At 52.8% G+C, this 15,576-nt stretch overlaps 1 protein-coding gene across 1 annotated transcript in view; it reads right to left on the reverse strand.

The window, feature by feature from the left end:
- LOC121274012 (sodium/potassium-transporting ATPase subunit alpha-3) overlaps positions 1-11,357 on the reverse strand; it is a 225,470-nt gene extending 214,113 nt beyond the window's left edge. The window contains exon 1 of the mRNA XM_041181141.1: positions 11,213-11,357. Within this exon, the coding sequence (XP_041037075.1) occupies positions 11,213-11,218 (6 nt within the window). The 5' untranslated portion in view covers positions 11,219-11,357. The remainder of the gene's footprint in view (positions 1-11,212) is intronic.
- Between the last annotated feature and the right edge of the window lie 4,219 nt (positions 11,358-15,576).

The raw sequence follows: 15,576 nt of genomic DNA on the forward strand, positions 1-15,576 counted from the left end.
TACCATCCTATAGAATCCCAGTGGATCAAATCAGTTACCATCCTATAGAATCCCAATGGATCAAATCAGTTACCATTCTATAGAAACCCAAAGGATCAAATCAGTTACCATCCTATAGAATCCCAGTGGATCAAATCAGTTACCATTCTATAGGTTCCTAGTGGGTCAAATCAGTTACCATTCTATAGCATCCCAAAGGATCAAATCAGTTACCATTCCAAAGAATCCCAAACGATCAAATCAGTTACCATCCTATAGGTTCCTAGTGGGTCAAATCAGTTACCATTCTATAGCATCCCAAAGGATCAAATCAGTTACCATTCTATAGAATCCCAAACGATCAAATCAGTTACCATTCTATAGAATCCCAAAGGATCAATTCAGTTACCATGTTATAGAATCCCAAACAATCAAATCAGTTATCATCCTATAGAATCCCAATGGATCAAATCAGTTACCATTCTATAGAATCCCAATGGATCAAATCAGTTACCATCCTATAGAATCCCAATGGATCAAATCAGTTACCATCCTATAGAATCCCAATGGATCAAATCAGTTAGCATTCTATAGGTTCCTAGTGGGTCAAATCAGTTACCATTCTATAGAATCCCAGTGGATCAAATCAGTTACCATTCTGTAGAATCCCAGTGGATTAAATTGGTTCACATTCTATAGATTCCCAATGGTTTGAATCAGTTACCGTTCTATACAATCCCAGAGCATTAACCAAGTGCCCACATTTGGCATCTTAATGGACTGAATAAAGTCAATGGGGATCAAGAATGGAGTGAAATTACCTGACAAATTATTTTTATTCTTTTTTCCTCTTACCTGAGAATGAATTTCATTCTTCATGTGGCTTTAGTGTGGGTGTGAAAGAATGGTTTCCTCCTCTGAAACTGTTTCACCCTTGGACAAGGACCACCACCCCCATGGAGGATTTGGAGAAAGACATTTATTTTATTTGTTTGTTCACGCTATGTCAGCATTTATTACCCATCTCTAATTGCCCTTGAGAAGGTGAGGGTGAGCTACCTTCTCAAACCAGTCAGGTTTTATATCGGTTTGATACAACTGAGTTGTTTGCCTGGCCATTTCAGAGAACAGTTAAGAGTCAACCACATTGCTGTGGGTCTGGAGTCACATGTAGACCAGGTAAGGACAGCTGATTTCCTTCCCTAAAGAGCAGTAGTGAACCAGATGGGTTTTTACAACAATCAATGATAGTCTTATGACTGAAACTGGCTTCATAGAGCAGGTTTTTATTAATTGAATTTATATTCCACCAGCTGTCATGGTGGGATTTGAACCCAGAGCATTAGCCTGGATCTCTAGAGTACTAGTCCAGTGACACTCCCACTGCACCACCGCCTCCCCACTTGAAGCAAGGAACAATCTCAAAGCTTTGGAGAATGAACAGGGGGATTGGGACGAATTTCATTTTTTCATAGAGCAGGAAAAATGGGCTGAATGGCACCCTTCTGTGCTATCACATTGAATGATTCAATATTCTGCGATATAACTGCAAGTTCCTCTCACTGCTGTTTGATCACGTTGCAACAAATGAACATTGCAGCTGGTAATCTATGAATGGCCTCAACTACTTACAATCTGCCTTCTGGGAAACTACCTGCCTTTTTTTACTCATTCACGGGATGTGGGTTTCGCTGGCTGGGCCCAGCATTTATTGCCCATCCCTAACTGCCCCTTGAGAAGGTGGTGGTGAGCTGCCTTCTTGAGCCGCTGCAGTCCCTGTGGTGTAGGTACACCCACAGTGCTGTTAGGGAGGGAGTTCCAGGATTTTGACCCAGCGACAGTGAAGGAACGGCCGATATATTTCCAAGTCAGGATGGTGAGTGGCTTGGAGGGGAACTTCCAGGTGCTGGTGTTCCCATGTGTCTGCTGCCCTCTTCCTCATTGATGGTAGCGGTCGTGGGTTTGGAAGGTGCTGTCGAAGGAGCCTTGGTGAGTCGCTGCAGTGCATCTTGTAGCTGGTACACACGCTGCTGCTACTGTGCGTCGGTGGTGGAGGGAGTGAATGTTTGTGGATGTGGTGCCGATCAAGCGGGGCTGCTTTGTCCTGGATGGTGTCGAGCTTCTTGTGTGTTGTGGGAGCTGCACTCGTCCAGGCAAGTGGAGAGTATTCCATCCCACTCCTGACTTGTGCCTTGTAGATGGTGGACAGGCTTTGGGGAGTCAGGAGGTGAGATACTCACCAGAGGATGGAAATAGACCGTCTGCTCATGATGTCAATGTGAGATCAGAAACTTATCTTGGAGTGAAGGTTGCAAACAGACTGGTTGTTGCCAGGGAGGGAGACAGAGTGGGTAGCTCGGGAGCAGAGTTTGGATCGGGTACCAGAAACAATGGTTTCAGGCTTTGCAATATTTAATTGGAGGAAATTTCTACCCATCCAGTTCTGGATGTGGGATAAACTTTCTGATAATTTAGCAGCAGTGGAGGGGTCGGGAGAGGTGGTGATGAGGTGAAGCTGGGTGTCGGCAGTGTGAAAACTAACACTGTGACTTCAGCTGATGTCACCAATAGAGGGGAAATTGGGATGGGGGCTGAGGGCTGATGTTTGGGGGACACCAGAGGTAAGAGTGCAGAGGGCAGGAAGAGAAGAGAAGCCATTGCCAGTGAGTCTCTGGCTATGATTAGACAGGTAGGGAGGGAACCAGGTGAGTGCCGTCCCTCCCAGAGGGAGGAGACCGGAGAGGTGTTGGAGGAGGATGGTCTGGGCCAGCCTGTGGAAGGATGCGGAGGGGTCGAGGGAGACGAGGAGGGGAAGTTTACCTTTGTCACAGTCACACACAGGATGTGATTGGTGACTTCCTGATTCGCTCCTGCGGCAGACGGGAACCCGGCTGGAAGGATTCAAACACGGAATTCCGGGATAGAGGGGGGGCAGGTTCGGGAGGTGACAACATGGTCAAGCAGTTTGGAGAGGGAAGGGAGGTTGGAGGTGGGATGGTAGTTTACAAGGACGGAGGGGGTCAAGGGTTGTTTTCTTGAGAGGGGTGAAGGCGGTAGATTGAAAGGAGGGAGGGGCCACAGAAGAGAGAGAACCCTTCCCACTATTGGCTAACACGGGGGGGTCAGGAGCTGATGTTGGCTGGTCAGCAGGCTAGTGGGAATAGGGCCGAGGGAGCAGGAGATGGGTCTCGTGGACGAGATGTGCTGAGAGACGGAATTCGGCAGAGGCAGCAGACAGCACTGCAGAGATCTGAGAACCCAATGCGGACTGGAAGTCCCAGTGCCAGTGCTGGGTGGGTGGGCGATGGGCAGCGACATTGTTAGAGGTGCCATTTTCCAGTTGGGACACTCAACTGAAGCTGCGTCTTACCTCTCAGGGGCTGTGAGAGAACCCACGGTCAGTACTGGAGGAAGAACAGTGTTTTGGGCCAACACTTTGAGGGGCTGAATGACCCACTCCTGACCCTGTACTCCCGTGACCCTGCGTCATTATCAGGTCGCTGTTGGCAGGAGCTTGCTGCGCGCAAATTGGGTGCAGCGTTTCCCACACGGCAATGGTGATGTCAAGTCAAACAGAACACCTCATTGGCTGTGAGATGTAAGTGCATGAATAGAGACCGGCGGTCAGGCTAGCTCTCGATGGGCCTGAGAGCTGACAGATTGTCTATTCATCGGCTCCTTCTGCTGCCTGTTTAATTATGAAGGAGCTCTTGCTGAATTATGCACGAGCTGTGATTTGATCATGAAACTGAGGAGAACGGTGTTAGTGTCACACTCCACGTCAGCCTCCCCTCATGCACAAGGGATGCTACACTTCTTACCCAGAGGGCAACTTACCAAGGACTGACTTGTGCCCGCCCGCTGGGAGGAGAGTTTCCCTCACCCTCACCAGGCAGCAGGTGACTGTTGGGGAGGTGCCTCCCTCTATCTCCAGCTGAAACCCTCGCCCGTGTCACCTCCACCCCGACTGTTCCAAGGCTCTCCTGTCTAGCCCTCCAGTTGCTCAGTCTCTGTAAAATTCTCCTCACTCAAAGCTCTGCTGCCCAAAATCCTGACTCAGGCCAAGTCCCATTCACCCATCAGCCCCGTGCTTGGTAAGCATTAGTGGCTCCAACCAAGCAAATCCCAATCTTAACATCCTCATTCTCGCCACACCTCCCTATCTCTGTAACCTCCTCCAGCACCTACAACCCTCCCCATCTCTGTAACCTCCTCCAGCCCCTACAATCCTCCCTATCTCTGTAACCTCCTCCAGCCCCTACAATCCTCCCTATCTCTGTAACCTCCTCTAGACCCTACAACCCTCCCTATCTCTGTAACCTCCTCTAGACCCTACAACTCTCCCTATCTCTGTAACCTCCTCCAGCCCCTACAACCCTCCCTATTTCTGTAACCTCCTCCAGACCCTACAACCCTACCTCTGTAACCTCCTCAAGCCCCTATAACCCTCCCTATCTCTGTAACTCCTCCAGCCCCTACAAGCCTCCCTATCTGTGTAACATCCTCCAGCCCCTACAACTCTCCCTATCTCTGTAACCTCCTCCAGCCCCTACAACCCTCCCTATCTCTGTAACCTCCTCCAGCCCCTACACCCCTCCCTATCTCTGTAACCTCCTCCAGCCCCTACAACCCTCCCTATCTCTGTAACCTCCTCCAGACCCTACACCCCTCCCTATCTCTGTAACCTCCTCCAGACCCTACAACCCTCCCTATCTCTGTAACCTCCTGCAGCCCCTACACCCCTCCCTATCTCTGTAAAATCCTCCAGCCCCTACAACCCTCCCTATCTCTGTAACCTCCTCCAGCCCCTACACCCCTCCCTATCTCTGTATCCTCCTCAAACCCCTACCCTCCTCCCTATCTCTGTAACCTCCTCCAGCCCCGACAACCCTCCCTATCTCTGTAACCTCCTCCAGCCACTACACCCCTCCCTATCTCTGTAAACTCCTCCAGCCCCTACAACCCTTCCTGTCTGTAACCTCCTCCAGCCTGTACAACCCTCCCTATCTCTGTAACCTCCTACAGCCCCTACAACCCTCCCTATCTCTGTAACCTCCTCCAGTCCCTACAACCCTCCCTATTTCTGTAACCTCCTCCAGACCCTACAACCCTCCCTATCTCTGTAACCTCCTCCAGCACCTACAACCCTCCCCATCTCTGTAACCTCCCCCAGCCCCTACAACCCTCCCTATCTCTGTAACCTCCCCCAGCCCCTACAACCCTCCCTATCTCTGTAACCTCCCCCAGCCCCTACAACCCTCCCTATCTCTGTAACCTCCCCCAGCCCCTACAACCTCCCTATCTCTGTAACCTCCCCCAGCTCCTACAACCCTCCCTATCTCTGTAACCTCCTCCAGCCCCTACACCCCTCCCTATCTCTGTAACCTCCTCCAGCCCCTACACACCTCACTATCTCTGTAACCTCCTCCAGTCTCTACAACCCCCCCTTACCTCTGTAACTGGTGGAGTGCCACAGTAACCAGTACTGCAGCCTCAACTATTAACGCTATATATTTATGCCTCTGATGAAGGAACCAACTTTATTGTAGCCAAATTTGCTGACGATTGGAAGATTGATAGGAAAGAAAGCTGTGAGGAAGATACAAAGAGTATGCAAAGGGCTATGGATGGGGTAAGTGAGTGGGCAAACATTTAGCAGATGGAATGTTATGTTGGAAAACGTGAGATTGTCCACTTTGACACAAAGAATCGAACAGCAGAATATTAATTAAATAGAGAGAGATTGCAGAATGCTGCAGTACCGAGGGATCTGGGTGTCCTTCAATCACTAACATTTAGTATGCAGGTACAGCAAGTAATTAGGAGGGCAAAGGGAACGTTGGCCTTTATTGCAAGGGGATGGATTATAAAAGTAGGCAAGTCTTGCTATGACTATACAGGGCATTGGTGAGACTGATCTGCAGCACTGTGTACAGTTCTGGTCTCCTTACTAAATGAGGGAGAGACTTGTATTGGAAGCAATTTGGAGAAGCTTCACTCGGCTGATTCCTGGGATGAGGGGGTTTGTCTTGTGAGGACATCTCGAGCAGGTTGGGCCGATACCCACTGGAGTTTAGAAGAATGAGAGGTGATCTTACTGAAACATATAAGATCCTGAGGGGACTTGAGAGGGTGGAGGCTGAGAGGATGTTTCCCTTCATGGGGGAATCTATAATGAGGCAGAATGAGAGCAGGGGTCTCCCATTTAAGACGGAGATGAGGAGCAATTTGTTCTCTCAGGGGGTTGTTAGTCTGTGGAACTCTCCTCCCCAGACAGCAGCGGGGACTGGGTCACTGAATATATTCAAGGCTGCGTTAGACAGGTTTCTGATCGAGAAGGGAGTCAAGGGTTATGGGGGGCAGCCAGGAAAGTGGGGTTAAGGCCACAAAAAGATCAGCCAAGATCTCACTGAATGGTGGAGCAGGCTCGAGGGGCCAAATGGCCTCCTCCTGCTCCTATTTCTCTTTGCTCCATTTCATATGTACTAATGTTCTTTGTAACCTCCTCCAGCACCTACACCCCTCCCTATCTCTGTAACCTCCTCCAGCCCCTACACCCCTCTCTATCTCTGTAAACTCCTCCAGCCCCTACACCCCTCCCTATCTCTGTAACCTCCTCCAGCCCCCTACACCCCTCCCTATCTCTGTAACCGCCTCCAGCCCCTACACCCCTCCCTATCTCTGTAACCTCCTCCAGCCCCTACACCCCTCCCTATCTCTGTAACCTCCTCCAGCCCCTACACCCCTCCCTATCTCTGTAACCTCCTCCAGCCCCTACACTCCTCCCTATCTCTGTAACCTCCTCCAGCACCTACACCCCTCCCTATCTCTGTAACCTCCTCCAGCCCTTACACCCCTCCCTATCTCTGTAACCTCCTCCAGCCACTTCAACCCTCCTTATCTCTGGAATCTCCTCCAGCTCCTATAACCTTTCCTATCTCTTTTACCTCCTCCAGCCCCTATACCCCTCCCTATCTCTGTAACCTCCTCCAGCCCCTACACCCCTCCCAATCTCTGTAACCTCCTCCAGCACCTACAACCCTCCCTATCTTTGTAACCTCCTCCAGCCCCTACACCCCTCCCTATCTCTGTAACCTCCTCCAGCCCCTACACCCCTCCCTATCTCTGTAACCTACTCCAGCCCCTACACCCCTCCCTATGTCTGTAACCTCCTCCAGCCCCTACACCCCTCCCTATCTCTGTAACCTCCTCCAGCCCCTACACCCCTCCCTATCTCTGTAACCTCCTCCAGCCCCTACACCTCTCCCTATCTCTGTAACCTCCTCCAGCCACTTCAACCCTCCCTATCTCTGGAATCTCCTCCAGCCCCTATAACCTTTCCTATCTCTGTAACCTCCTCCAGCCCCTACAACCCTCCCTATCTCTGTAACCTCCTCCAGCCCCTACACCCCTCCCTATCTCTGTAACCTCCTCCAGCCCCTACACCCCTCCCTATCTCTGTAACCTCCTCCAGCTCCTACACCCCTCCCTATCTCTGTAACCTCCTCCAGCCACTTCAACCCTCCCTATCTCTGGATTCTCCTCCAGCCCCTATAACCTTTCCTATCTCTGTAACCTCCTCCAGCCCCTACACCCCTCCCTATCTCTGTAACCTCCTCCAGCCCCTACACCCCTCCCTATTTCTGTAACCTCCTCCAGCACCTACAACCCTCCCTATCTCTGTAACCTCCTCCAGCCCCTACACCCTTCCCTATCTCTGTAACCTCCTCCAGCCCCTACAACCCTCCCTATCTCTGTAACCTCCTCCAGCCCCTACACCCTCCCTACCTCTGTAATCTCCTCCAGCCTCTACACCCCTCCCTATCTCTGTAAGCTACTCCAGCCCCTACACCCCTCCCTACATCTGTAACCTCCTCCAACTCCTACACCCCTCCCTATCTCTGTAACCTCCTCCAGCCCCTACACCCCTCCCTATCTCTGTAACCTCCTCCAGCCCCTACAATCCTCCCTATCTGTGTAACCTCCACCAGCCCCTACACCCCTCCCTATCTCTGTAACCTCCTCCAGCCCTTAAAACGCTCTGAAATCCCTGCACTCCTCCAATTCCGGCCTCTTGAGAATTCCCCAATTCCCATCGCTCCACTGTTGGTGGCTTCAGTTGCCCAGGGCCAACACCTTGGAATTCCCTCCCCGAACCGCTCTGTCTCTCTGTCTCTCTCTCTCTCTTCTCCTTTAAGACTCATGTTAAAGCCCACCTCTTTGAGCGTGTGTTTGGTAACCAGTCCTGATACCTCCTTAGGTGGCTTATGGTTAAATCAGCTTGAATTCCTCTGCAGTGAGACACCTTGGGGAGTTACATTGTGTTAGCGGTGCATTTATATAGAGCCCTGATTGTTGGTGTTGTTGTTGTACAGTGCCCATGGGCTGCGTCAGTCAGTGCTGGGCAGATCACCCATGGGGTGCAGGATTGCAAGTGCTGATGCTGGCGTTGCTACGCCAGTAGCTGTGTGAGTGACAGCGGGTGCCCGACAGAGACACCAGACTCGCCTGCACTCTAGGGGCTGAACAATGTCAGCGCCTCCCTGGGGGGAGGGGAATCCCATCCCCTTTCACTCACCCCCCCCGCCCCCCACCGCGCCCGCCTGGGGCTCCAGCTGTGGCCGGGCACCCGAGGGTTAACAGCGCGCCGCCTCCCCTTGCCTGAATGCCACATGACTAATTTGCAGTGCCAGCAACTGGTGGTGAGGCAGTGCAGAGCAGGAGGGACTGCAGCATCAGCTGCTCTGCAGAAAAACCTACATCGTCATTCCACAGCCGAGAGAGAGGGGGAGAGACTGGCACACTCACAGGGGAGTGGGCAGGGGGCACTGCAGCATCAGCACTCTGTACCACCATCGAGAGAGAGAGGGGGAGAGACTGGCACACTCACAGGGGAGTGGGCAGGGGGCACTGCAGTATCAGCACTCTGTACCACCATCGAGAGAGAGAGGGGGAGAGACTGGCACACTCACAGGGGAGTGGGCAGGGGGCAGTGGGGTGACTGCAGTATCAGCACGCTGGACCACCATCGAGAGAGAGAGAGAGAGACTGGCACACTCACAGGGCAGGGGGCAGTGGGGTGACTGCAGTATCAGCACTCTGTACCACCATCGAGAGAGAGAGAGAGAGAGAGAGACTGGCACACTCACAGGGGAGTGGGCAGGGGGCAGTGGGGTGACTGCAGTATCAGCACTCTGTACCACCATCGAGAGAGAGACTGGCACACTCACAGCGGGCACTGGGGGGACTGCAGTATCAGCACTCTGTACCACCATCGAAAGAGAGACTGGCACACTCACAGCGGGCACTGGGGGGACTGCAGCATCAGCACTCTGTACCACCATCGAGAGAGAGACTGGTACACTCACAGCGGGCACTGGGGGGACTGCAGCATCAGCACTCTGTACCACCATCGAGAGAGAGAGACTGGCACACTCACAGCGGGCACTGGGCAGGGACTCTGTAGCATCAGCACTCTGTACCACCATTGAGAGAGAGAGAGAGAGAGAGAGACTGGCACACTCACAGGGGAGTGGGCAGGGGGCAGTGGGGGCAGAAGGTAACAATGCTGGTAATACAGGGATACCACGCAGGATTAGTGAGGGGGATGAAGTAGAGAGAAATAGGGAGAGATAGATAGACAGAGAGAGAGGGAGTGATAGACCGTGACACAGAGAGAGAGTAATACAGAAAATGAGTTAGAGATAGAGAGAGAAACAGAGAAGGGGAGACGTGAGGTTGGGGAACAGAGTAAGAAAGATAGAGAAAGAAATGGAGAGAAACAGAGCGAGGCAGAGAGAGGGAGGGAGGGAGGGAAAGAGAAATAGAGAGAGACAGAGAGAGAGAAACAAATGGATAGAGAGAAAGGAAGAGAGGAGAAGGAACAGAAAGGGAACAGAAATGGACCTCAGTAAAGATGGATTGTAAATATTATTTCTCCGAAAAAGCAGAAGTGAAATAATTGCAGGGGGGAGTTGGAGTTTATAGGAGAAGGATCTGTCAAGGAGAGCTTCAATGTTAATAATGCTGCATACAGCAGCAGCCATTTGGGTGCCGCAGTGAAGCAGCCAGATGTGTATGGAGATCAACTCCACAAAGCTGAACCTCTATGACCTTGGCCGCTTCCCATCCCCCTTCATCTCTGCAGTATAGCTGGGCGGGAGGGAGGGAGGGAGGGAGAGTCTGGCTCAGAGCCAGCGCTGCAGCACTCACTGATGGAGTCTCTGCAGCCCGACACCTTCCTCACTTACTCACTCACTCACTCACGTACAGGCAGCAACCACCCTCTCTGCAGCACACTCACGTCCTCCCACCTCGAGAAAATGACCAAAAAATGCCAGCAGCAGCTTGTGGCCCCAGAGGGAGGGAGGGAGGGAGATGGGGGGGTGGGAGCGAGAGAGAAAGGGAGAGAGGGAGAGAGAGAGAGAGAGAGAGGGCTGGAGAGGGAGGAAGAGATGGAGAGAGAAATGGAGGACCAGCAGAAGAGAGAGAGAGAGAGAGACAGCATTAGGTACCAATTCACATATTCATTTGACAGATGGTCTCTCACTCTGTCCCTTCCTGTCAATCCCATAGCCTCTCTCCATCTCTCTCTATGTCCCTCTGTCTCTTTCGATCTCTGTGCAATCTCCTCCCTCTCATAAATTATCTCCACCTAATCACGCTCTGTCTTTCCATTTCTCCCTACCTCAGTCTTTCTCTCTGTCCCTGTCTCTCCATCACCATCCGTCTCTGTCTCTCTATCACTGTGTCTCTGTCTCACTCTGTCTCTCCGCATCTCGCTCTTTTTCTCTCGCTCTTTTTCTCTCTCTAGCTGTCTGTCTATCTGTCTCCCCCTCTATCTCCCTCTCTGTCTCTGTCTGTCTATTTTTGGCTCTTTCTCTGTCTATCTCTGTGTGTCTCTGTCTCGCTCTGTCTATCTGTCTCTGTATCTGTGTCGCTGTCTCTCTCTCTCTCTGTCTATTTCTGTCTGTCTGTCTGCGTCTCTCTATTCACCTCTGTTTGTCCCTTGCTCATTTTACCAGTCTATCCTTTACATTGTTTCTCTTCTGCCTCCTCTCTCTCTCTCTCTGATGCCGCTGTCTCCCATATCCATCATCACTCTATCTCTCTGCTCCTGCACTGCAGTCCTGCAATTCTGGTCAGTTGATGTTCCCCTTCTTCCTCACAAATATTCGACATTCCCATAAGCGATGGCACATCAACGCTGGCCTGCTCTCAGTGGCTCACTTACCCCCATAGTGGCGATGTCGTAGCCGACACTGCCGGTGCTGAGTGATGAACAATCAAACGCTGGCTCTGTCTGTTGTTTCAGCTGCTTCAGGAGAGAGCCAGTCTGTCCTGCTGCAGATCTTCACACACTGGAGAAGATGTCTGCCTTTGACTGACTGGCTTTGCTATGACTCAAATTTGGTAAGCACTCAAGAGCAGCTCGAGAACCTCCTGCATCCAGGCTCCCAGCCAATCTGCAGCCCGATTGCTGTTAATGTAACACCCTTCCTCCTCCTACTGCAGAAATCACCTTACCAAAATCACCTTGTGAAAAGGATGAGCTGCACTTCACTAATCTCTCTCTCTCTCTCTCTTTCTCTCCGTGTCTCTATCTATTTGTCTGTCTCTCTCCCTCCCCTTGTCTCTATCTATTTGTCTGTCCCACTCTCTCTCTCCCCGTTTCTATCTCTCTCCCTCAACCCCTCTCTCTTTCTCTCTATCTCTCTCCCTCTCTGTCCCCCTCTCTCTCTCCCTGTTTCTATCTCTCTCCCTCACCCCCTCTCTCTTTCCCTCTCTCTCTGTATCTCTCTCCCTCTCTGTCCCTCTCTCTCTCTTCATTTCTATCTCTCTCCCCCACCCCCTCTCTCTTTCCCTCTCTCTTTCCCTCTCTCTCTGTATCTCTCTCCCTCTCTGTCCCTCTCTCTCTCCATTTCTATCTCTCTCCCCACCCCCTCTCTCTTTCCCTCTCTCTCTGTCCCTCTCCCTCTAAGTCTGTCTCTGCCTCTCTATGTCTCTCTGTTTCTGTCTGTCTCTCCCTGTCTCCCTCTCTCTCTGTCTCTCCCTCTGTCACTCTCTCTGTCCTTCTAAGTCTGCCTCTAACTTTTGCTACCTGTATCTGTCTGTCACTTTCTGCTTTCAGCCTCCCTCTGTCTCTATCTCTTTCCCTCTCTCTCTCTGTCTCTGTCTCTCTCCCCCTCTGTCTCACTCTCCCCTTCTCTGTTTCTCTCTCTGTCTTTGTCTCTCTCCCCCTCTCTTTCTCTCTCTAAATCTCTGTCTTTTTCACCCTATCTCTTTCTCTCCCTATCTCCCGGTCCCTCTCCCTTTCTCTGTTACTATCTCCCTCTCTGTCTCTTTCTCTGTGTCTCTCTCTGTCTTCTCTCTCTTTCTTTGTTTCTCTTTCTCTGTCTCTCTCTATCTTTATTGCTCTCTCTGTCTCTCTCTCTCTGTCTCTATCTTTGTCTCTCTCTCTATTTGTTTCTCTTTCTCTCTCCCCCTCTCTCTCTATCTTTCTATTGCTCTCAGCAGTGAGACAATAAGATGTATTTGTACAGACCCTGTCACCATGGTGATCAGAGGGACTTCATTGCAGATACAGCATGTCACAGGGATCAAAGGATAGTGAGAATCGGGGGATGGAGGAAGGGAGCGAGGGATGGAGCAAAGAACAGATGAAGGAAGGTAAAGGTGGAGATAGAAATGCAGAGAGAGTGAGGTAGAGGGAGAGATGCAGAGAAGGAGAGATAGATGGAAGGATAGAAGGATAAAGGGATGGAGGGATGGAGGCATGGAGGGAGTGAAGGAGAAGCAGAGAGAGACGGGAGAGAGGGAGAAAGTATTGGGTTAAGGGAGAGATGGGAGGGAGAATTGGAGGGATGGATAGATGGTGTAGTGGAGAGAGAGAGGTTGAAATAAGGGTGAGGTAGAATGAGAGAGATGGAGGGAAAAATGAGCAAGGGAGAGATGGAATGAGGAAGAGGGAGGCAGAGATAAAGGAAGGGAGTGATGGAGAGAGAGAAAGTTGCAGGGAGAGATGGAGGGAGAGATGGAAGAGAGAGTGATGGAGAGAGAGGTGGGTTCAGAGATGAAGGGAGAATAGGAACAAGGGAAAGATGAAGGAAATTAAATGGAGGGAGAGATGGAGGGAGGGAGATAGATAGAGCAAATAAGAATAGAAGGAGAAATGGAGAGAGGGACAGATGGAGTGACAGAGCTTGAATGAGGAAGCGATGGAGGGGAGAGAAAGGAATGGAGGGAGAGAGAAATGGATTGAAAGAGAGATGGAGTGAGGGAGAGGTGGAGTGAATGCATAAATGGAGTGAGGGACTGATGAACTGAAGGAGAGATGGAGTGAGGAAGAGATGGAGTCCGTGAATAAATGGAGTGAGGGAGAGGTGGAGTGAGGGAGTGATGGAGAGATGGAGCAAGGGTAAGATGGGGTGTGGGAGAGGTGGAGTGAGGGAGAGATGGAATGAGGGAGAGATGGAGTGAGGGAGAGACGGAGTGAGAGAGAGATGGAGTGAGGGAGAGATGGAGCAAGGGTAAGATGGGGTGTGGGAGAGATGGAATGAGGGAGAGATAAAGGGCGCAGCATTGTTATAGTTGCCTGAGTCGAAGGCTCTCACCTCAAGATAAGCAACAAGCATTCAACATATGAAATAGACCAGAGAGAGGGAGAGAGATGGACTGGAGAGAGATAGAGAGACACAAAGAGAGAGGGAGAGATAGAGAAGGGGAGAGAGAAGAGAGAGATGGACCGGGGGGGAGAGAGAGAGAGAGAGTGAAAAGAAAAGAGAGATCAGACTGAGATGGAAAGAAATAGAGGGAGAAAAATAGTGTGAGAGAGAGAGATAGAAAGACAGATAGATTGACTAGAGAGAAATAGATAGAGATAGACCAGAGGGATGGAAAGTAAGAGAGATACAGAGAGAGAGAGGAACATAGAGATAATGACAGAGAGAGAAACAAAGAGAGGGAAAGATAGAGAAAGATGGAGAGAAAGAGATTGAGAGAAAGATAGAAAGAGAATGAGTTAGAGAGAGACCGAGAGAGAGAGAGGGAGGGAGGGAGGGAGAGAGAAAGAGGGATAAACGGTGAAGTTGCTGGTGTCCATGTGGGCTATATTTTGAGGAATTGTCAGGTACCTGCTGGGAATGGGTGTGGGCAGATACAGGAACCAGTTCTCAGAATAAATCTCAGTCACTACCTCACCCTGCTCCACGTGGAACGGTTTGAAATGTCAGTCGTCCTGTGTAGCTGAAACATCCCTCAGAGTTTTGCCCCAACCCCCAGCCCCCAGCCTCCAGCCCCCAAACCCCGACCCCCCAACCCCCAGCCCCCAGCCCCAACCCCAACCCCAAACCCCCAACCCCCAGCCCCAACCCCCAAACCCTGACCCCCCAACCCCCAGCCCCCAGCCCCAACCCCCAAACCCCAACCCCCAGCCCCAACCCCCAAACCCCGACCCCCCAACCCCCAGCCCCCAGCCCCAACCCCAACCCCAGCCCCCAGCCCCAACCCCCAGCCCCAACCCCAACCCCCAACCCCCAAACCCCAACCCCCAGCCCCAACCCCCAAACTCCCAACCCCCAGCCCCAACCCCAACCCCCAAACCCCCAACCCCCAGCCCAAACCCCCAAACCCCAACCCCCCAGCCCCAACCCCAACCCCCAAACCCCCAACCCCCAGCCCCAACCCCAACCCCAGCCCCCAGCCCCAACCCCCAGCCCCAACCCCAACCCCCAAACCCCCAAACCCCAACCCCCAGCCCCAACCCCCAAACCCCCAACCCCCAGCCCCAACCCCAACCCCCAAACCCCCAACCCCCAGCCCCAACCCCCAAACCCCAACCCCCCAGCCCCAACCCCAACCCCCAAACCCCCAACCCCCAGCCCCAACCCCAACCCCCAAACCCCAACCCCAAATTCCAACTCCCCAGCCCCCAGCCCCAACCCCAACACCCAGCCCCAACCCCCAAACCCCAACCCCCCAACCCCCAAACCCCAACCCCCCAGCCCCAACCCCCAACCCCCCAGCCCCAACCCCAACCCCCAATCCCCCAACCCCAACCCCAACCCCAACCCCCAGCCCCAACCCCCAAACCCCAATCCCCCAACCCCAACCCCAACCCCCAGCCCCAATGCCCCAGCCCCAACCCCCAAACCCCAATCCCCCAACCCCCAGCCCCCAACTCCAACCCCCAGCCCCAATGCCCCAGCCCCCAGCCCCAACCCCCAGCCCCCAGCCCCAACCCCCAACCCCAACCCCCAGCCCCAACCCCCAAACCCCAATCCCCCAACCCCCAGCCCCCAACCCCAACCCCCAGCCCCAACGCCCCAGCCCCCAGCCCCAACCCCCAGCCCCCAGCCCCAACCCCCAACCCCAACCCCCAGCCCCCAGCCCCCAGCCCCAACCCCCAGCCGCAACCCCCAGCCCCAACCCCCAAACCCCCAGCCCCCAGCCCCAACCCCCAACCCCCAAACCCCCAGCCCCAACCCCCACCCCCAGCCCCCAGCCCCAACGCCCAACCCCCAACCCCCAGCCCCAACCCCCAGCCCCAACCCCCAGACCCGAGACAGACACTCCCACCCAGAATGGCACCTCGAGATT

Source organism: Carcharodon carcharias, assembly GCF_017639515.1.
Source record: "Carcharodon carcharias isolate sCarCar2 chromosome 29 unlocalized genomic scaffold, sCarCar2.pri SUPER_29_unloc_19, whole genome shotgun sequence".
In the NCBI taxonomy this organism is placed as follows: Eukaryota; Metazoa; Chordata; class Chondrichthyes; order Lamniformes; family Lamnidae; genus Carcharodon; species Carcharodon carcharias.